Genomic DNA, 20,864 nt, shown 5'->3' on the forward strand with positions numbered 1-20,864 from the left:
CAACTTGATGTCTTTTGTGCCCACCGCAGGATGCAGCCCAGGCAGAACCTGTGCTGGCACGGCTGTGCGATGCCAACACCCTTCAGAGCCCCACGGCAGATGGGGCAGGTGCCCTGTGTCTCCTCAGACATGTTGGCTTCTTGCAGCAGGCTGCAGAGAGCTGAGGACAAGCAAGGTGCTCCCCCTCCCTGGTGTCACACGCTGGAAAAGAGAGACCATGATCACTTTGGTGCCCTAGCGAAGCAGAAATGCTCAGGTCCCTCAAGAAGCACCCTCCCAGCTCCCCAGCACCCACCCCACAGCTGCCCCGGGGACATTTCCCCACCCAGCTCACCTCTGCTGCTGCAGGCACGTCCCCCAGTGCCTGGCTGCCTGAACCACGCAGGGCTGGGAAACGCAAGCTGTGGCTTTGGGACAGACACCCAGAGCTGCTGATGGCAGCCCCAAGCACCACCAAAAGCCTTGCTCTAAGCTCCAGACCTCACTGGTGAGCGTGACCAGAGTCCAGGCACGAGCCAGACTGGCCCAGGATCTGCTGATGCCTGGTGCTGCAGTGAGGGAGATGATGTCACAGTCCTGTGCTTGGTGATGTCAGCCTCCACCACCTGCTCATGTCTCTGCCAAACTTCTGCCTGCAGGTTCATGGCATCAGGAGAAATCAAAATAAGTATTTACTGTGAATCTGCCACATCTGTATTCTGCCATGTGAATGACAGGGAGAGTGCCATGGCAGTCTCCACGTCCATGATGAAGATACCAAACAGCACAGGTCCACCTGTGGAAGCCTGAGGGACACCACTGGTCACTGATCTCCACCTGGACATTGATGTGTCCAACACTACCTTCTAAAGGCAACCACTCAGCTGATTCCTCATCCACTGAACTTCCCACTCATCACATCCATCTTCCTCCAACCTGGAGGGCAGGATGTTACACACTCACAGAATGTGAAGGCCCCTAGGTTGGTCCCTAGGTTGGTCAGGCAAGTCTTGTCCCTGGCAAACCCACACTGGCTGCCCTCCATGTGCCTCACTGTAGCTTCTAGGAGGATCTGTTCCATGATCTTCCCAGGCACAAAGGTGAGGCTGGCAGGCTGGTAGTTGCCATGGTCCTCCTCTTGACCCTTTCTAAAAATGGGTGCAATGTTTCCCTTCTCCCAGTCACCAGGGACTTCACTTGTGTAAAATGAGACTCACATGAAGAGATCCAAGTTACCTAGGATTAGAAGTCAGGAGCTTCCAGAGCTGGGTATCTGTCCTTGTAAGAAGAGATCTAGGATGAGCACTTTTCTTCCTTCAAGAAACACCCTCCCAGCTTCCCACTGCCCACCCCGTGGCTGCCCCACCATTTCCCCACCCAGCTCACTTCTGCTGCTGCAGGCACATCCTCTGCCCAATCCCAGCATGCACCTTGAATGCAGCTGTGAACATTTCCATGCCCAAAGCTGTGACTGATCCACAAACCCCTTACCGTGGAAGGAGGCACAGAGGAGATGGGCAAAGGTGAGGCACTCACGATCTTCAGGGAAGAATACAAGGAGCAGCCACAGCTATTGTAAAGAAAACTGAACTTACCCCAATGGGAAAGGGACCAGAGAGTGGGGTTGGGTTTAGCTCTGTTGTCCTATCAGTTGGTTGGTTGTGTGTAGGTTCAGGCCAACCTACTGCCCAACTGGCTGTGTAGGTGACCTGAATTAATCAAAATGTGTGTGTCTTCCTGGGCCAGCCAGAGCATCACAGGCCTCAGCCCAACAAAAAGCATAAAATCTGAGCCTCTAAAAAAATAAACTATGAAGAGAAATACAGGCTTGAGCTGGCTTCAACCCACGTGCTTTTTTTCCCCAGTTATTAGAGACACCTCATGTCACGACATTGAGCACATGGAGACCAGTAATGAGAATTTAATTTGTGTTGTGTCTCAGCTGGATGTTGCAGCTCCTACACTGTGCTTTTATTTGGGTTGCTTCTTCACTCTGCTAAATCAAAATCCCATCTAACATCAAATGCCTTCACACAAGTCCAAAGAAGGGCCACCAGGATATCAGAGGGCTGGAGCATCTCTCCTATGAGGAGAGACTGAAAGAGTTGGGGCTGTTCAGTCTGGAGAAGAGAAGGCTCTGAGGTGACCTTCTTGTGGCCTTCCAGGATCTGAAGGGGGCTACAAGAAAGCTGGGGAGGGACTTTTTAGGCTATCAGGTAGGGACAGGACTAGGGGGAATGGAACAAAGCTGGAAGTGGGGAGATTCAGACTGGAAGTGAGGAAGAAGTTCTTCCCCATGAGAGTGGTGAGAGCCTGGAATGGGTTGTCCAGGGAGGTGGTTGAGGCCCCATCCCTGGAGGTGTTTGCAGCCAGGCTGGATGAGGCTCTGGCCAGCCTGATCCAGTGTGAGGTGTCCCTGCCCATGGCAGGGGGGTTGGAACTGGATGATCCTTGTGGTCCCTTCCAACCCTGACTGATTCTATGATTCTAAGTCAATTTGATAACAACACATCCAAACTCTCCTCATAAGGAATATCTAAAAGAGCTTGATCAGGATTTTTTGGACAAGAGAATCACCAGGTCTGCAGGGCAGCTTGGTCAGGAAACACCTCACCACACAGTATGCATCTCCAGGGGGGCTTGAGTTTAAGACAGAACACAGAACAGTTTGAAATGTCTGCTCCTTTGTTGCATGAAGGGCTGCTAATGGAAAGGGTGTAAGAAGACAGGTCCATGTGCATGAGACTCTCTACAACCTTCCCACTACTTCATGCAAGCAAAAGAGACAGCAGGTGACACTCCTTCCTGACCTTGGCTGAGCTTGCTTTTTGTTTCTTCAGTAATAAAACAACAAGAAACCAACAACTTTTAATATATCAAATAGTAAAACTCTAAATATATTTATTATTCAGTTACATTTGCTTTTCATTGCACAAATTTGGTTTTTATCCCCATGTTTTACAGGTTTTTTTTGTTGTGTTTTTTTGTTTGTTTTGTTTTTTACAAAGTACTTAGGAGTTTTAGAAACTGTTAAGATGATCACTTTAGGTCTGTTTAGGCACGGTTCATTAACACATAACTCCATTTCCTCCACTGTTTTACTCCATGTGAACGATTTATGGTTGCATTTAAATCTCCAAATTGAAATACATTTCACAGTCTATGCTTTTATGGGCATACTGACCAAAAAAAAGAAAAGAAGGAAATTTTGATTAAATCATCTCACCTTATCAAATGATGCCAGCAAAGCCTAAATGAAAGCAACTTCTTGTCCAGAAATGCTAAAATCAATACAACCCTAAGAGCCATGGGGTAGGGGCCAACCATTTGCTATGCTAGTCAGTCACAGGATATCAAAGAAACAGTTCACAAGAGTGATTTTTTTTTTTTAATCCTTTGGGGGGGAAAAAAATCCATTTTAACTTGGAAATAATTTAAATAATGTATTCTGTATTAAAATAAAGGGGGGAAAAAATCCAGCAAACAGAGCACATACAGTGGCAAGGAAAGTATTGTATCCCCTGGACTGCTGAGGACATGTCAAGTGCTCTCTTTCCTGATAATGACAGCTTGAAAACCAGTGTCACATCCCTGGGGCTAGTCTCTGAAGGTGGCTTTGAACTTTGAAGATGTCAGGCCTGTTTGACATGGCTGAAAAGCTGTGAGCCTCTCACTGTCTTACCCAGCTCTTCTCTTTGGTGAGAAAACCTGACCGCTTCTGCTGTCAGACTGATGTGTTTGGAGTAAAGCTCTGTGCCTGGGGTGAGCTGCTTTTGGAGGTAACTACAGAGTGTTCCCAGGGCACAGGCAAGTCCATTCTAGAGGATCTGAAATGAGCTAAAGTTTGTTTCAACAGTTTTTTTAATTAAGTTGGGGGTTTTTTAACTAAAAAAAAAAAAAAGTGTTAAATAAGTGACTGTCAGTGACTGATGATAAAAGACTCTTCCTGGAGAACATGGACAACTACCCCATCTCTGTAATGCTGCAGAAGGAAGCAACAATATTTGTGACTTTTTAGCACCAACCATCATCTATGTTGTCACTTAGAAATGAGTATTTTTTTGAAGGCTGGATGAAGTCTTTGCAGCAGACACATAAGGATTCCAAAAACTTTGTTCAATTATCATGTAAGAGTGCTTACCAGAGGGACATCTCACATGAGCATAGGCAGTGCACAGCCTTTCATACCCCTTGCTAAGGAGTCCTGTTTGTGGGCATTTGACTACAGAAATTGGTTCATTTTTATTTAGACTTTGGGAAATCATCAGGCTTCAGGGAACTAGCAGGGTGTGGTAAGCATTTCTACATGTGCCACAACAAAGGGACACAGTCACAGGCTGAGCAAAAGTTGCTTGCTCCGTTCGGGTTTAGGACATCTCCATAAGCTCTGCATTTGGGGCAAGGGAAAATACTCCCCCTCCAGTGCTGCTGTTGTACTCAGACCTTGGGGCAACTCTCTGCCCTCTCTTACCCCACACCACAGGAACAAATACGAGAACCCCAGGCACCAATGAGGCAGGGAGGTCTACGCACTCCCTCAGTGCTGTTGCTGGTCCAGCTCTGCACTCTGCAAGAAGATTGCACAAAGCTGACCACAGTTGCCAGCCCTGAAGCCAAAGCTGGGGCCTGGATCCTGCATCTGCTCTTGTCCTAAGTGAGGATTGGGCCAGGCAAGGACCTAGAGAGGTGATGTTGAAGGACACAGATTTGTGCAGCTACAAGGTTTAAGGAGATAGAGCAGCCCTGGAGGAGGCAGGGAGCTAGGCAACACAGCTGGGAAGAGAGAGCTTGCAGCTCTAAGTGGCTGCAGGCATGGGACAAGGAGCTGGCACCTGGGAGATAAGGAAGCTCTGCAGCTGTATGCACCAGGAAAAGCAATAGTTCAGCAGCTGGGGAGGGCTGGTCATGGTTTTATGATCCTCCCATGGTTGACATCATCCTTTCTAGCACCATTGCTGTAAGGTCTGCAGTGGGTTGGGGGTCCCACTCCTCTCTCTACCTTTTAATCCCTCTTAGCAAACCATTAGCTGCCAACAGTGTGCAGCTTTAAATGTCATCCCTTTTCTCTGATAAGCATCACAGGACCACCACCCCCAGCTGACTGCAGATGGTCTTTGGCAGAAGGAAAGAGAAAAAGCCACTGATTCAAAGAACCCAGAGATTACTGCTGCACCTGCAGCTTCTCTGGTGAGAACCAGCCCCACAGCACTGCTCCTTTGAAGCAGGACTTCCAAACACCAACTCTCCTTTACCCATCATAGAAGTGGTGGCACTTGGCAGCCCCACAGCCTCCCACTCAGAGAAGGACTATTCCCAGCACCAGGTCAGGGCAGCCATGGCTTTGCCCAGCCACCTGGCTGCAGGGACAAGATCTGAGGCAAGAGAACTGCATGAGGAGCACTGTGGAACTAGCGGTGCTTCTGAAACTCAGCTGCAGAGTGATCTCCAAGGGCAGGAGGACAGCTGCCACAGGAGCCAGGCCATAGGATCCTAGGGTGGTAAAAGAAGCAGGCAGCTGCCTTCAGTCTCCATCGATGTCTTGTGAAGGGCAGCAAAACAAGCTACTCCTAGAGCTTAACAGGTGCCTTCTCCAGGAGCAGAAGAATAAGATTACCCAGTTTCTCCCTGGCATCAATGCATGAGCTTCTGACATGGGTGAGCGAGCAAGCAAGAGGAGCCTGAAGAAGCACAGCAAGTCCATCGGTAACTGTCTGGTGATTATCAGGAAAACGTGACCACCACATGCTGCCTGAAGCACCAATTTTTTCCCCCCTGAAAAAGACCCAAGGAGGAGGCCAGCACCCTCAATATCTGCCCATGTCCATGTGAAGATTTCTGAGCTCCAGCCGCAGCTGTTTAACGTAGACATCTCTCTGGTTTACCAACTCATGAAGTCTACGAATTTCATCCTGTTGCTGGTAAAGCATCTGCCAAAGCTGTAAGAAAAGTCACGTTTTTACTTCCTTTACACTGAGAAAACACAGACTTGATCTGTCAAATGCCACCAGTCCTGTCACATCACTTCTGAAAGAAACAGCATCTTGGGCCCAGGCCTTCAACCAACAGACTGAACGACAGCAGTGCTCCTGCTGTCTGCTGGCCTGGGCTGTGAGTGCAGGTGTTTCCCAGCACCATGTAGTAACGCTACATCTCCTTAATTCAGTGGAGGAGATCAGAAAAATTATCCTTCCTATCATTGATCACTCAAAGACAGCCTAGATACAGAGTATTTGGAGTGTAAGTTTATGGTTATGCCACATCTCCTACTCTGACCTTAGGCAAGTCCTTTTATTTTCTTTCTTCCTGCTGATCATGGCTTTGTCCCCTCCAGCTGGGACCAGCATGGCTAGCACCCAGCTCTGCAAGGGCTGATTCTGTAGCCCAAGGGCACCAGCTCAGAAGCACACAGCAGAATATCCTTTTTTACACCACAGGGAAACTCAGCTGTGGGAATTCCTGCCCCACCCAGCTGCAAATGCTAAAATCTCACAGAGACAAAAAGGGTACTTGAGCATGGCTACAGGAAGCAAATCCTTCCAAGGTTCCTAAAAACAAACAAGCTGCACATACTCAAAAATGCCCCTAAGCTGCCAGTGTTGGGGGGTGGGCTTGCAAATCCCCACAGAGATCTACCACTGTATGAGCTGTGGTTACTATACAGGAAAGAGTTTTGGTCACCCCTGAAGGCAGATCACGGAGCTGCCAGGACCTTCTCTGGAGCCATTCCCTGGAGTAGGCTTTGACCAGCAGCTAGCCTCAATGGCACTGTACCACCAAGTTGTCCCCCAGCAGAGTACCATCCACTCCTTCCACAGGCATCCCTGCTGCCTCACCAGGCTCTCTTAAGTTCAGCTCTCATAGAAAGGTTACACTGCTTACAACCCCTTCTCTCTCCAGAACCTGAAGGTCACAGGGACCTTCTTGTCCCCAGCCAGCCACCAGGTAGGCTTGTGTCCCAAGGACATCTACAAAATGGGAGTACTTATTACTCCCTCTTTTCCAGTACTCCTCAGCTGGTGTGCTGCTGGGTCACATTTTGGTTGCCAGGGCATGCAGAGCTTCTGCCCCAGAAAGAACAGAGTGCTCACACTGGCACAGGCCTGCAAAACAAAACCTCCCTTGATTTTGTCACCTTGTGAACAACATCATTTTGCCAGCTGACACTAGGCTTCCCCCAGCAGCCCCAAACTTTCACCCCTGATATTCATACCTCACTTTCAGTTTTTGGTGGTGGACACTTAAACATGTCAAAGCCATTGTCAAGGCACGCTGGCTCCTCTTCCAGTGATTTCTCCTTCACTTCCAGCCTTTTTCTATCATGTGCAGTCTCACTTGGCTTCTGCACGTTGTCCACTGGAATCTCTTCTCCCTCACCCTTCTTACAGCTGAGGTCAGACGTTTCCACAACTTGCTTTGGCTCAGGAAGCTGTGGTAAGGAACTCGTATCTCTAGAGCCTGGTCTCAAGGATATCAAGATGGGCTCTGGGAGGAAGAAGGCATTTAGGGGCTTAGCACTCACAAATCACACACAGAGATCATCTGTAAGCAATTAATTCAAACCACCTGCAGTGGTAAACATTGAGATATTTGACTGGTTTTCACAGAGGTGAATGCATTAGCCACCAAATTATTTTATCTTGTTATCTCTCTCCTTTTCCTCCCTTCCTCTTTCTCTGGCAGCTAATGGGCCAGAGAGGCAGTAGCAGCTTACCCAAGCCCTGGGGAGCTGAAGGGCTGGGCAGCTCTTGGTGTGCTAACCTTTGTTAATTCCGTTCAGCCACTCTTGTGCTGTCAGGGCTGGCTGGGATCCTGTGGTCATGGGGTAGATATCTTCCTGGTACGACTCCGACTGCAAGCAAAGAAAAGTCACTATAACAGAGTCACAGAATATTAGGGGCTGAAAAGGACTTTGAAAGATCATCCAGTCCAGCCCTGCCGCCAGAGAGGGATCACCTAGATCAGATCACACAGGAACATCCAGGCAGGTCTTGAATATCGCCAGAGAGAGAGACTCCACAACCCCCCTGGGTAGCCTGTTCCAGTGTTCACAGGGAAAAAAGTTTTCCTGATGTTTCCATGGAACTTCCTATGCCTCAACTTCCACCACTTGTGCTTTCATTGGGCATCACTGAGCAGAGCCTGACTCCATCCTCTTGGCACCCTTTACATATTTACAAACATTAATGAGTCCACCCCCTTAGGCTCCTCTTCTCCAAGCTGAAGAGAACCAGCTATGTTAATGAAGTTTTGACTTAGAGGAACCATACTGAGTTATGGTGTGTGGTGAAAGATGCTTATGCTCAGAATTATGCCTCAAATATTGCCAAAACTTGTCTGAACATGTTTTGCTCAACCCCCTTCCTTCTCCCTCCTTTCTGGAGTGGGTACTCAGCCCAGAGCTGAGTAAGCAAAGGGACAGGGTAAACAACCCAACCTGCCTTTTTTGGGGTAAACAACATCACGCACCCACCTTGTGGGATGCTTGGGCTTCTTCCAAGTTTGGGCATAATTCTAACCATATGCTTTGCCATTGGGCACAAGATGTTTACCAAGTTTGACTATTGGCCAAATCCAGGCCTTGTGCATATTATAAATATTACCCCAACTTGTAAACATGTTGCTCTTTTGCTTAAGCTCTTTTGCTCTTTCTTTATTGCTTCTGCTATTAAGCTCCATCAACATGCTTTGCCCTCAAGCACATGCTCTGCCTTTATCTGTAGTCCAGAGAGAAGCATGCTACCCGGGAAGTGCCAGCATGCCTCAGTTTACCCAGAAGCCTGCAAAGAGTCCTTCGCAAGCTGCTCTGCAACTACAGCCAGCTTTGCGTCATGTCCCCAGTCCTGCTGGTGGGAAGAAGCTGCCACCGTGTCTCAAAGGGACTGAGCCCCACTGGTAGGCCTACCCAGGTGGGGAGAGAACTTGCCTGAACCCTTTGGCAGTTCTAAGTGTCTGCTGCAGCCCCGAGGCAGCAGACCTGTGAGCCAAAGCCTTTGTGCGCTCACTAGCAAAGCAAGGCGACACTGTCCGCCACTCCACGTGATTCAAAGCGCCTCTGCTGGGACCAGCCATAGTGCCCTGGACAGCTTCGCGAAGGAAAGCAGCTGCCGACAGGAACAGGCAGCGCTCGCTCATTTCTGAGCTGACCGAGGAAAGCCAAGCCACACTGCTCCACGCCACCCTGGTTCCCTCCACCCTCCGAACCCGCCATGCTCTCAAGCCACTCCAGGAGGGGAACTGCTCCTCCACTGCCTCCTGCGCACTCTGCAGGACCACCAGCACTGGGAACTGCCTGACAGCCAGTCCAGGTGAACCAGCCTACACCGCACCCCCAGCAGCCGCAGGAAAAGGCTTGCCTCCGTGTCCGGAAGGGAACACCCCTGGCAGCACCAGCCAGATCCCTGCGAGCCTCGAAGCCGGCCACAGCAGCCACAGCCCCCTCTGCGTCCCTTAGCCTCAGCAGCCAGCCTCCCAGCAACCTGCATAGCAACATGTTTAACATCAGTTTTGATTCTGTTTGAAGTCCCCGCGCTTCAGCCCACATGGTATTGTGATCTGTGGTTTATTAAAGCAGCACCTCAGAAGTGCCCGGAGCCATAATTCATGACCAAAAGTGATTTAAGTCTCTGAATGTTTCCTTTAATTGCATGCCCTGACTCTTTGTCTCTTCCAGCAGTTTAGCAGCCACCAGCATCTTGTCGAGTTGCCATCTGGTGGACAAGTGGTGGAATTGCACTCTTGGTACTAATTGCATATATATATATAAAAGGCTATTAATGTTTTTTATATTAATAAGTTATAGAAATACTACTATTAATTTTTTATAACTCATAAATTAATAACCTTGTCCATCACATGGTGGGAAAAGAAGTTAGTTCCACCTTCATAGAAATACAGAATGGTAAGGGTTGGAAGAGACCTCTGGAGATCATCAAGTTCAACCCCTTGTGAAAGCAGGATCACCTACGTCACGCCATAAAGGAACGCATTCAGATGGACTCTGAAAGTCTCCAGAGGTGGAGATTGCACAACTTCTCTGGGCAGCTTGCTCCATCACCATTACAGGAACAGAAATTTCCTCATATTTAGATGGAACTTCCTCTGCTCCAGTTTGTGCCCATTGTCCCCTTGTCCTGTTACTGAACACCACTGAAAAAAGTCCTTGTCGTGTTATGGGTAAGATCCCAACATCTGTCTGTCTCAGAGTCCCAGGGCTTCAGTTTCCTACTGAAACTGCTTGGAAAAAATCATGTTTGCCTCTTTCAGTGCCTTGAAAAGGACTTGCAGTGATGCAGGTTCAGAAAGTTAAAACAACAGATAGATTGCAGCAGCAACATTTAGCATATTTTTTACATCTGCAAGCACAGAAGTGAACAGGATCAAAAGAAATAATTTATCATCTTCTTGCATGCTTACAAAAATAAATCTACTTTCAAGCTGCAGAGACTTCTCCCCAGCTTCCCTGCAGATCCATTGCTAGGGCTCTGTGCCAAATATCATTTTGGTCTTCACCAAATTTTGATTTAAAATCAACCTGAACCTGACAAATTTGACTTGTGGGTTCAATAATTTTTCCTGCAGCTTGTCCAGTCCAACCCATACAATGCCCATAACCCACTATCTCTCACACAAATTAACTCCAGGTTGTGATGTGGAGGCTGTCCTCCAGCCATGGAAGCACCCATAGCTTGAGCAGTTTGTGTACCATCCTGAACATCTGCTACATACATCTTAAGGCTGTCTGAGAGGCCATGGAGAAGCGAAGTTAACCATTCAGGGTCAATAGGAGCTAACACTGGAGGCCCCCTGAACTCATCCCCCTCATAAATCACTTGTAAGCAGGCTGCTTTTTGCACAGACACTGAAAGATCCTAGGACCTGATGGTTTTAAACCAAGAGGATCTCTCCCTTTCCATGGGTCTATGCTGCTGGTCCAAGACATAGACCATGCAGTTAATGAATGATTATGATCTCCAGGTTCAGTGGTTCTTCAAGGGCCCAGTAGCCTCCTGCTTCTTCCTCAATTAATAGGATTTAATCCCTCACTTACATGGGGGAAACTCACTACATATATTCTGTCTCTGACTCCTCCAGAAACCTGGAATACTTTTCTTGTAACCTCATGAATTTCAGCTGGAGACTATGGAACAGAACACACATTAACATGAGTATTTACCAGCTCCTCACCTGTGACTGATTTTAATGAATGGTCATACAGGCACAGGTTCTGGGGGTTGACCAAAATCTGACCTTGTTGCACCCAAGATGGGTGAGCATGTCTTGGAAAGCCATTCTGCAGAGACCTAACTCTAGAGTTGCCCAGCCAGAATTTGTTGCCAGGGCTGCCCACAAAGTCACCAGCTTTTTACCTCAGACCAGGAGAGAGAAAATCCTTTGTTCTGCCTACTCTTTTGTCCCTAAGAGTCAAAAAAGGAGGCACTTCCCTCTTTTTCACTGATACTTGTCTCAGAGCTGAGCATAACCTGAGGTTAACTTACCTGTCGAGGGACTATCATGGAGACAGGCTCAATCAGGTTTTTCGTTGGAATCAGCTTGTAGAAACGGAAAATCTCACAAGATGACACATCAATGCCTCTCTTTGGCATCACTCCTTGTGGGAGAGCATGAAAAAAATGGGGTGTAAATTTCCCTAGGAAAGTTAATGACACCCACCATGGGAAAGGGGTCACCAAGCAACAAAAGAAGTCCCAGCATCAGCTCCATGGCAGCACAGTCTGAAATCTGCATCCAAAATTGGCTCAGTGGCACAAGTGACAAGACTAAACAATTAATTCATTGGTTCTTCTGTCAGACCATGCTGAGCCTCCTGTTCTTTATTCATTCTCCTGAGCTGCAAACAATGACCAGAATCTAGCGGATCTAAGCAGGTTATGCCATGGGATTTGAGCATCAGGATCACCAGGAAGGGATTTCAGGACACCTAAACAACACCAGAATAGCTATATGGGTCAGGCTGAAAGTCCTTCCAGCCCAATATCCTTCTCACAACACTGTGACAAAGCAGAATGGAGTATGAGTAGAATGTGAACATCTGCTCTATCAGACAGCACAATTTGTATCTCAGGGACTGGCTAAGCTACACAAGGTCTCTAAGTAACTACAACTCTCCCATGAGCTTGTACAGTCCAAAGCCTACAACCATGTCAATTCCCTTATCAAAAGAGATTGTGTCTCCTTGCACACCTTGCTTCATGGTGTCCTACAGAAGCTTTGTTTTCTACTAATCTCAAATGACTCCACTAAAGAGTAGATTCTATGTGAAGCACTGTTGCTTCTGATACTTACACACTCATGTCAATACAAATCTAAACTTCATTCCTCTGCCTCATATTTTGTTTTGGCCATATTGGGAAGGAAGCTTTTGTACCATAACCTCAGCAGTGTGTTTGATCAGCAGAACAGATTGGGTTAGGGAAGTAGATTTCGTTCACTCAGACCTTCTGAAAACACTTCCTTTTCATGGAATTACTTTTAAAGACACTGTGACAACATAAAATCAGGATGCTATACACTGGAAGGACTACAAAAGTTGGATAATGGAAAGATCTTCCAGTTAAGTTTGAAATAATGTATTCCTTTCCAAAAAAAAAAAAAAAAAGAGTTTTTTGAAGGAGACCTGCTGTCACAAAATCCACTGCTGCTAAATCTCCTTACCACTGTCCTGGAAGAATGGGAGTGTCCACAGGTAGTGTAAAGAGGTGGTAAATGGTCCTAAAACCCTTTCAGTCTACAGAGGAAAATTTGCTTAGGGCTATCAATAGGGTCTGAAGGTTGAACGATAAATTCTGTAGCTTGAATGATTTAAACAGTGGGCAGTGTCCTGGTGATGCTGCTGATTAATAAGTGGAGGAAAGGTGACCTCATCACCTGTCTCTAGGTCTGTCTCTAGGTGGGAAATGCAAAAGGAGGTAGGCAAGCAATGAGTGAAGATAGAGAGCACCAATCAGCAGAGAAAACCCAGAGTGGAAACAATGTCAACAGAGTTTGGTGCTGAAATTCCTGGTGAAGATTCACAAAGAGAAAGGAGCATCTTCTGCCTTGGCCAGGTATGTGAGAGGGGATGCAGCAGTGATGGTTAAGCTGCTCAGTCCATGCTCTGCTGGTCCTCCAAGCTGTGACACTGTAATACCACCTGAGATATACAGATGAGCTGAGCCAATCTGCCTGTGGTGCACCTACAAACGGGGATGGAGACTGGAATCCCACCCACTCTTTTCTACATGGTACTTTGGATAATCCTGGACCCTGACAGCCTCAAAGAAGCCACCATCCCCTGGTTATGTGAGAGGGATGCTGCTACTTACCCATTCCCTTCTGTGGTAGATGAGAACGATATTCCGTCAGGAAGTTCAGGTATGGTTTCTCAGGGCTTATCTCATAGTACCGAATATTTCCGTCACCCTAAAGGCAAAGAAAATTAACATAAGCCAGGCTCTGCTGTTCAGCATGAGGGTCTCAGAAGAATGCCTGGCCCCAGAAGTCGTGCAGGGTCAAGAATGAACCAAATATTTAACTCCAAACTCCTGTGTGGTGAGGTTAGGGCTTTGCAGTGTACCTGCCCATAGTAAATGTGGGATGTCTGCAGTGGCAAATGTGACCTGATGCTGCAGCACCCTCAGGACCCATCCCATCAGCCCATCCCATTAGGCTAAGGACTTCTATCTCATGCAACACAGGCCAGGAGAAGAATCAGACAGGCCAGCATTTGCTGGTGTGGAAAGCACTTACCTTTCCCACCACGTAAAGCATGTGTGTGTCTGAGTCATAGAAAGGAAACAGGAGTCCTGAGGAGCCACCCAGATCCTCCTCCAGCAAAGGCACAGAAAGGTCATTCTGGGTAGGACACAGGAAAAACAGACAGTTGTCAGTCACCTCAGTTCAGGGACACCTTACCTGAGCCCCACTTGTCAGTGGCATGTGAGCACAGCTCTATAACGATCCTAAGCCATGGCCAGATGCCCTGAGCAGAGGGCTATGCATGGACTTCCTCAAAGCTCTGTGGGTGGGAAATGGGTGCCCTGTTCCTGCCTGTTGATGGTGTGAAGTATACCATTGCCTATCACTGGACAGTCTCAGGCACCTGATGACATTTCAGGGATAGATATGATAAGAAACACTGCCAGCCTTGACGTGGGCCACCAGACTCAGGGAGAGGTCTGCATCACACAGTGAATTACTCATGTTCCCTCAGTACCTCTAGTCAAGGCAGTACCTCCACAATAGTGCACCACAAGAAGAGTCTGCATCAACCAAGCAGTCTCCACACTGCAAAAGCAGGTAAACCATGTAGGAGGACATGGACCACTACTCTGTACACAAGGCTAGCACATCCTACAGAAAGCTACCCCTGCATACCTGAAGGGAGCAATGTCAGGAGCTCAAAGGGGCAGCCTGGCAGTGCCACGTGGTTGCCACCCTGGCTGCCATCACACAAGTATGTATTTAGCACAGGGTTAATACATACTTTGTCCTGCAGAGCCACCCAGCTGCAGGCTCCAGAAAGCCAGAGCTTATGTTTAGATGTGATGATAATGGGTGGACATGGTCCTCAGACATGCCTGCTGGGCAGGTCTTGTGCCAATGCCTGTCCCTAAGTAAGCTGCACGTCCCCAGCCCCACAGGCCTTCCCAAACTAAGTGTGGGCAGCTCCTTCAGCAGCTCTGAAGGCAGTGAAACCCTGAAGTGAGACCCATGGTGTATAAGAGCACTGCTCAGCTTTGTGGGAAGACTTCAGACACAGTGCTCTGCCTCTCACCTGTGCAAAGAAGCCATGTCCAAACACCCCCACATGGCAAATCACAGACCTGCTCTGCCAGCTTTGTCTAGTACAAAGGGTGACAGCACAACAAAGAGGCAAAAGATTGTGCTGCAAGGTGGGTGACTGGGAGGGACAAAGTGGTATGCTGGCAAAGGAAAAGTATCTCACTGCATCTGAGAGGACTAGAGGAGGGCAGGGCTAGCAGCCATCAAGACAGGAGATGGTGTTTCAGAAGTGACCAGTAAGTGCTGCTTATTAGAGTAGAACTCTACTGTCAGGAATGATCAGAAATCAAGAGTACCCCACATATTTCTCTTCACTGAGGTCTTCACCTAAATTGGCTAGCTCTAGAGGTCATTTCCCTTCCTAGTACCAGTAACAATTTGCCAGTAAGACCAGTAAGAGCTGCTTGTAAGTCAGAAGCATAGTGACCACCCCAAGGTCCTTTGGATGACTTCTTCCTGTAGTGTGCACAGTGCTCTCTTTGTGTTTGAAGAAGCTTTCAGAGCTTCTTCAGAAACTCACACTCAGTTACCAGTGTCATAGCAGACACATTTATCACCCATCTGACAGGTCACTCCTGAAACAAACCAGTTCTTGAGTATTTGGCAGGTGGAGAAGTTAAGGTAACAGCAAAAGACAGAACACTGAAGCTGGTATGGTGAAGATTGCTGGTCCAACTCACTTGATCCCACAATGCTATTTGCCTATTATTCCACCAAGATGTTCCAGTAGAAAACAGCTTTTTCATGTTTCCAAGGAATAAGACTTTATTGGCTTTGTGAGACCTGCAGCTGGCTTCCTATAGGAAGAGAAAGGACACTGCATGAGTAAGAGGCAGGCACCTGTTGGATAGCCACATTTCATGTTACATGAGAACTCTGATTCATCCACCTCTGAAAGACCTGCTGAGCCTGGCTGGACTACAGTGAGCAAGATTCCAGGGGAATCTGAGAAAGGTGGCCTAAACTCTTCAGAACCATTCCCAGAAGACCAACCATCTCTCTAACTATTGATTCATCTATTTCATATCCCTGTTATTCATAGGCTGGCCTTTCTCTGTGCACAAATCTGGGCAAACACCTGTGAAACACAGTCAGCTTCACCTTGCTAACACACACAGGCAACAAGAACAACCCTGGCAGTAGCACAGATGTACATTGGTGTCCACCTGGACTCTGCAAGTCCTCCCAAGGCATCCCACAGAGGACTGCAGGATGGATCTGTGAAAGCAATGCACTTGAAGAAGGGTTTCAGGGAGCAAGGAGCATGGTAGGAAGATGCAGAAACCCTGTCTGCAGTGACAACAAGCACTGGGTGGAAAGTGGAAGGCGATTAACATCATTCTGTGCCTCAGGCAAAGCAGGGCACAGACGCATCTTTAATGGCAATGAATCTATCCAGCAGACAGAACTCTTCCAAGGGGTGAGATCATCTGGACCACAAACCTCTGAACCCAACCTACTTGGAGGACTGTTCCTGCACGAGGGTCTATCAGCCGTATCTTCCTGTCCCTGCAGGCTGTGGCGAGGAGGCTGCCATCCATGTTGAAGGACATGGAGAGCACCACATCCTTGTGAACATCAAGGATCTTCACAGGGTTCAGGATGACTGTCTTCTCAGAGTCAAGGTTCCAGATCATTATCTGGAGCAAAAGAACAATAGAAAAATCATCCCCTTGATGCCTGACAAAGTGGGGACTTCTTTGTACCCTGTTCACTTCCTTCTCTCACCTCTGTATAGGTCTTACCTTCATCAGTGGTTCCTCTCTGGCATTTAAAAAACAGTCACAGTATCACAGTCTCACAGTATATCAGAGGTTGGAAGGGACCTCAAGACATCATCAGGTCCAACCCTCCTGCCAGAGCAGGATCACTTAGTGGAGTCTGCACAGGAATGCATCCAGGTGGGTTTGGAAAGTCTCCAGAGAAGGAGACTCCACAACCCCCCTGGGCAGCCTGTTCCAGTGCTCTGTCACCCTCTCTGTAAAGAAGTTTCTCCTCATGTTGAGCTGAAATCTTCTATGTTCAAGTTTGAACCCATTGTTCCTTGTCTTATCACTGTGAACCACCAAAAAGAGCCTGGCCCCCTCCACTTGACACCTACTACTACTAGAGCAATGTCTGAAGGGCACAGCATCTGCTCAGAATGTCCAATATTCTAACTGCCTTCATAACCACTTTTTATGTAATCAAACAGCCAGCACCAGTGAAAATATTTGTACTAGCACAAGAATGAAGCCCAACTAAAGTGAATGGCTGCAGTAGTTTGAGCTAGTCCCTAGCTTAGACACTAATTTTAAATGGGAAATTTCCAGAGACTTTGAGTAAAAGATAAATAATGTAGAGTTGGACACTGAATGGTAACAATAGATAGCTTCCACTGGAGTATTGAAAACCTTGTATCTTGCAGCACAGTTTGTTTGTTTTCTTTGCTCCTTGCTTTTGTTGCTCCGTTTCTGGGCTTCAGGCTGTGCTATCCTCCCTCTGACTTTGGGTTCCTCTGTTTTTGCTTCTCTAAAGGTACAGCGGGAGGCTGAGAGGGAGCATGTGAGGTTGTGTAGCCTTCTGGGGCCCTTTTGTCCCTGGGAGGGGATAGAAGAGCTGAACTGGGGTGCAGCTGGAGGGGCTGTGCTGTTGTTAAGCTTTGCATATATACACGTAAATGCACTTTGCACGTGTTTATTACCTCTCATACTTTTACATGTATTTCCTTTTGTAAATACAATTCCATTTTTACTTCCAAATTCTGTGTGTAGTGAATTTGCTCTTGGGGGGGGGGGGGGTGTGGCAGATTCTAAACAAAGTTATTTGGGGCATCCAATCCAACCCATAACAATGGCACTGACTGTTGTATCCAATCCAAGAAAGCAGAAGGGCAGAGTAAACTGCAGCTCATCAGAAGACTCCAAAATAAGCAAATCTTTTTGAATTTTAGCAGTTTCCTTTTTGCCTTTGCGGTCACCATGGAATTTCCCCCCCACCCTGAAGGAGGCTTCTGACTTCTCCAGTATTAGCTGGCAGCTTGAAACTCAAACAAAACTTCAAAACTTCTCCCTGGAGGAGAGGTCCACTGAGAACAGACCCACCTTGTAGTCATAGCTGGAGCTGAAGAGGATGTTGTTAGCAGTCGGATGCCATTCAATGAGGCCCACTCTTCGAATGTGCCCAACGAGTTCCTTCTTTGGAGTGGTGATGTTTCTTGTCATGAATTGCTTGGGGATGTCCCAGATTTTAACCTGAGAGGCACAGGATGGGTCTGTGTGAGATTCCTGGACAAAGAGCTAATTTGGAACTTACAGTACCACAGTATCTCAGAGGTTGGAAGGGACCAAGAGATTATCAGGTCCAACCCCCCCTGCCAGAGCAGGATCACTTAGGGTAGTCTGCACATGAATGCATCCAGGTGGGTTTGGAAAGCCTCCAGAGAAGGAGACTCCACAACCCCCTGAGCAGCCTGCTCCAGGGCTCTGTCACCCTCACTGTAAAGAAGTTTCTCCTCATGTTGAGCTGAAATCTTCCATATTCAAGTTTGAACCCATTGTTCCTTGTCTTATTACTGTGAACCACCAGAAAGAGCCTGGCCCCTCCACTTGACACCCACCCCTCAGATATTGATAGACATTGATCAGATCCCCTCTCAGTCTCTTCTTCCCCAAACTAAACAGCCCCAGGGCTCTCAGTCTCTCTCCACAGGGAAGATGCTCAAGTCCCCTAAGCATCCTTGTGGCTCTCTGTTGGATTCTCTCCAGCAGGTCTGTGTCTCTCTTGATCTGGGGAGCCCAAAACTGGTTCCAAACTATTATTCCCTTGGTATTGTTATCCCCTTGTTTAGTGAAAAGGAATGCTCCTGGATACAATGAATGCCACTTCTTTAAATTAGTGTCTTTACTTTTCTGTGGGCCTGAAGGCTGCCCTTGAACCTCTCTCTGTAGCCGGTAGTTCTGCCAGTTAAAACCTGGCAGTTCAGCCCTTACACCTGGACAAGCTGTCAGCACCATTAACAAAAATGTTATTCCAAAGGGAACAGATAACAGATACAGGCTGGGCAAGGAGGAGCACAAGAGCAGTGTCACAGAGATGGACTTGGGGGTGTCAGCTGGCGGAAAACTCAACACAAGCCAGCAATGGTGGCTGGCAGCCCAGAAGGCAGCCATGTCCTGGACTGCATCACAAGAAGTGTGACCAGCAGGATGAGGGAGGGGATTCTTCCCCTCTGCTCTGACCTGCTGAGACCCCTCCTGGAGCACTGATAGAGTCTCTCTTCACAGGGGCTGTTTGATCTGGAGAGGAGAAAGCTGAGAGGGGATCTGATCAATGTCTATCAATATCTGAGGGGTGGGTGTCAAGGTGATGGTGCCAGGCACTTTTCAGTGGTGCCCAGTGATAGGACAAGGAACAGCAGGTACAAGATGGAGCACAGAAGGCTGCACCTCAACATGAGGAGAAACTTCTTTCCAGTGATGGTGAAAGGGCTCTGTATGAGGCTACCCAGAGAGGTTGTGCAGTCTCCTTCTCTGGAGTCTTTCAAAACCCAGCTGGGTGTGTTCCTGTGTGACCTGCCCTGGGTGATCCTGCCCTCCTACCTCCCCCATCAGGGGGGCTGGACTCAATGGTCTCTGGAGGTCCCTTCCAACCCCTAACATTATTTGATTCTGTGAAACCTCCAAAAGGGCTGAACCTAAGCAAATAAAATGAAAGAGTCTTTCTCACACCAGCCTGAGAAGCTCAGGTATTTAGGACACTAGCAGATGATTAACCCTTTGGTTCAATGAAAATTACTATGCTTGTCATAGTTTTTTCTAGGACTCAGCCTGAAGGAAAAGGGAAACTCTCATTGAAGCAGACAGTTCATGGAAATTAGCCACACCTCTTCAAGCCTCCCACTCAAGAGGCTGATGGGGATCACACCATTCTAAGCCAAAAAAAAAAGCAGATGCAAAATTTCTGGGGCCTCTGTTGTGAGCTCACTTCACCACAGTGCTTATGCCACTAAGAAATGAGGACTGTTGGGAACCTGAGGACTCTGAGGCCAGTAGCCTCCAGATAAACTTCTGCAGCAGTAAAAGAAAGCATCACACTCTACAGCTTATCAGTTATCATGGGGCAGAGAGAGTAGGAAAGGGGAGTTTCTGACTGTATAAGAGGGGAAAAAATTCCCTATGGAGTGGTGAAGAACAGGAGCAGGTTGTCCAGAGTGCTGGTGAAATCTCCATCCTTGGAAGTTTTCAAGACTCAGCTCCACAGACCTGCACAGGAGGTAGGGGTACAGACTGTCCAAGCTCCCTTTCAACATGAATTGTTCTGTAATTGCAGCAGGAAGCTTCAAAGCTTGTGCTAGTTCCTCATCTGAGACTGAAGAAGTGGTCATGGCAGTGCCTTCCTGCCACAAGTCCTTTCTGAGACTGCATAAAATCCTGGCACACAGGATGGAAGATAAAATAAAAACCTCAAAGGCAGCCCAGAAACTGAAGGAAGCCTTCAAAAAACACAATGAATATCCAGAGAAGCAAAGGCAAGTCCCTAAACTGGAAAGACAATTCCAAGAGCATAGATTTCCAGTTCAGGAGTAGTATTCCCTGCCCATAGCAGGGGGGATTGGAACTAGATGATCCTTGTGGACCCTTCCAACCCTGACTGATTCTATGATTCTATTTGGCAGAGAGATGAAATGGCAATGAGGGGCACCAAGCCAGGGATGGAGGAAATGACAAGGGAAACCTTCCTGATGCTGTGTGGCAGGGGGCAAATATAACCAGTGGGAAAAAACAAATTTGGCATCTCTGGGGGGAAAAAAAAAAAAAAAAAAAGCACAGTAGTCAGTCAGATGTCCTTATCATCACAGAAGTCAACACCACATTTTTGACAGGACATGGAAAGCAGCCTTTCCCTGGGTAATGTGGGCTAAACTGCCTCTGACCTACATGAACTCAACCTTTCAATTCCTATAAACTAGTCTGCACCTACACTGGGGTAAAATATGTGACTGCATCTTAATTATGCTGCTTCTTGCCCAACAGCATGACACAGGTTCCTCAGCTACTCCCTAACTGCTCCAGCATGGACTTACAGAGTGACTGAGTGCAGGAACAAGCTCGAATTGGCTTTGC

The 20,864-nt window shown here is 47.6% G+C and overlaps 1 protein-coding gene across 1 annotated transcript in view; it reads right to left on the reverse strand.

Moving 5' to 3' along the window:
• Positions 1-5,783: 5,783 nt before the first annotated feature.
• CORO2A (coronin 2A) overlaps positions 5,784-20,864 on the reverse strand; it is a 25,794-nt gene continuing 10,713 nt past the window's right edge. Inside the window, exons 3-11 of the mRNA XM_054397230.1 lie at positions 17,844-17,993; positions 16,221-16,400; positions 15,441-15,557; positions 13,726-13,830; positions 13,302-13,398; positions 11,475-11,587; positions 7,738-7,828; positions 7,190-7,461; positions 5,784-5,915 (exon numbers count right to left, since the gene is read on the reverse strand). Coding sequence (XP_054253205.1) covers positions 5,784-5,915; positions 7,190-7,461; positions 7,738-7,828; positions 11,475-11,587; positions 13,302-13,398; positions 13,726-13,830; positions 15,441-15,557; positions 16,221-16,400; positions 17,844-17,993 — 1,257 coding nt within the window. The remainder of the gene's footprint in view (positions 5,916-7,189; positions 7,462-7,737; positions 7,829-11,474; positions 11,588-13,301; positions 13,399-13,725; positions 13,831-15,440; positions 15,558-16,220; positions 16,401-17,843; positions 17,994-20,864) is intronic.

Source organism: Indicator indicator, chromosome Z (genome assembly GCF_027791375.1).
Source record: "Indicator indicator isolate 239-I01 chromosome Z, UM_Iind_1.1, whole genome shotgun sequence".
NCBI lineage: Eukaryota > Metazoa > Chordata > Aves > Piciformes > Indicatoridae > Indicator > Indicator indicator.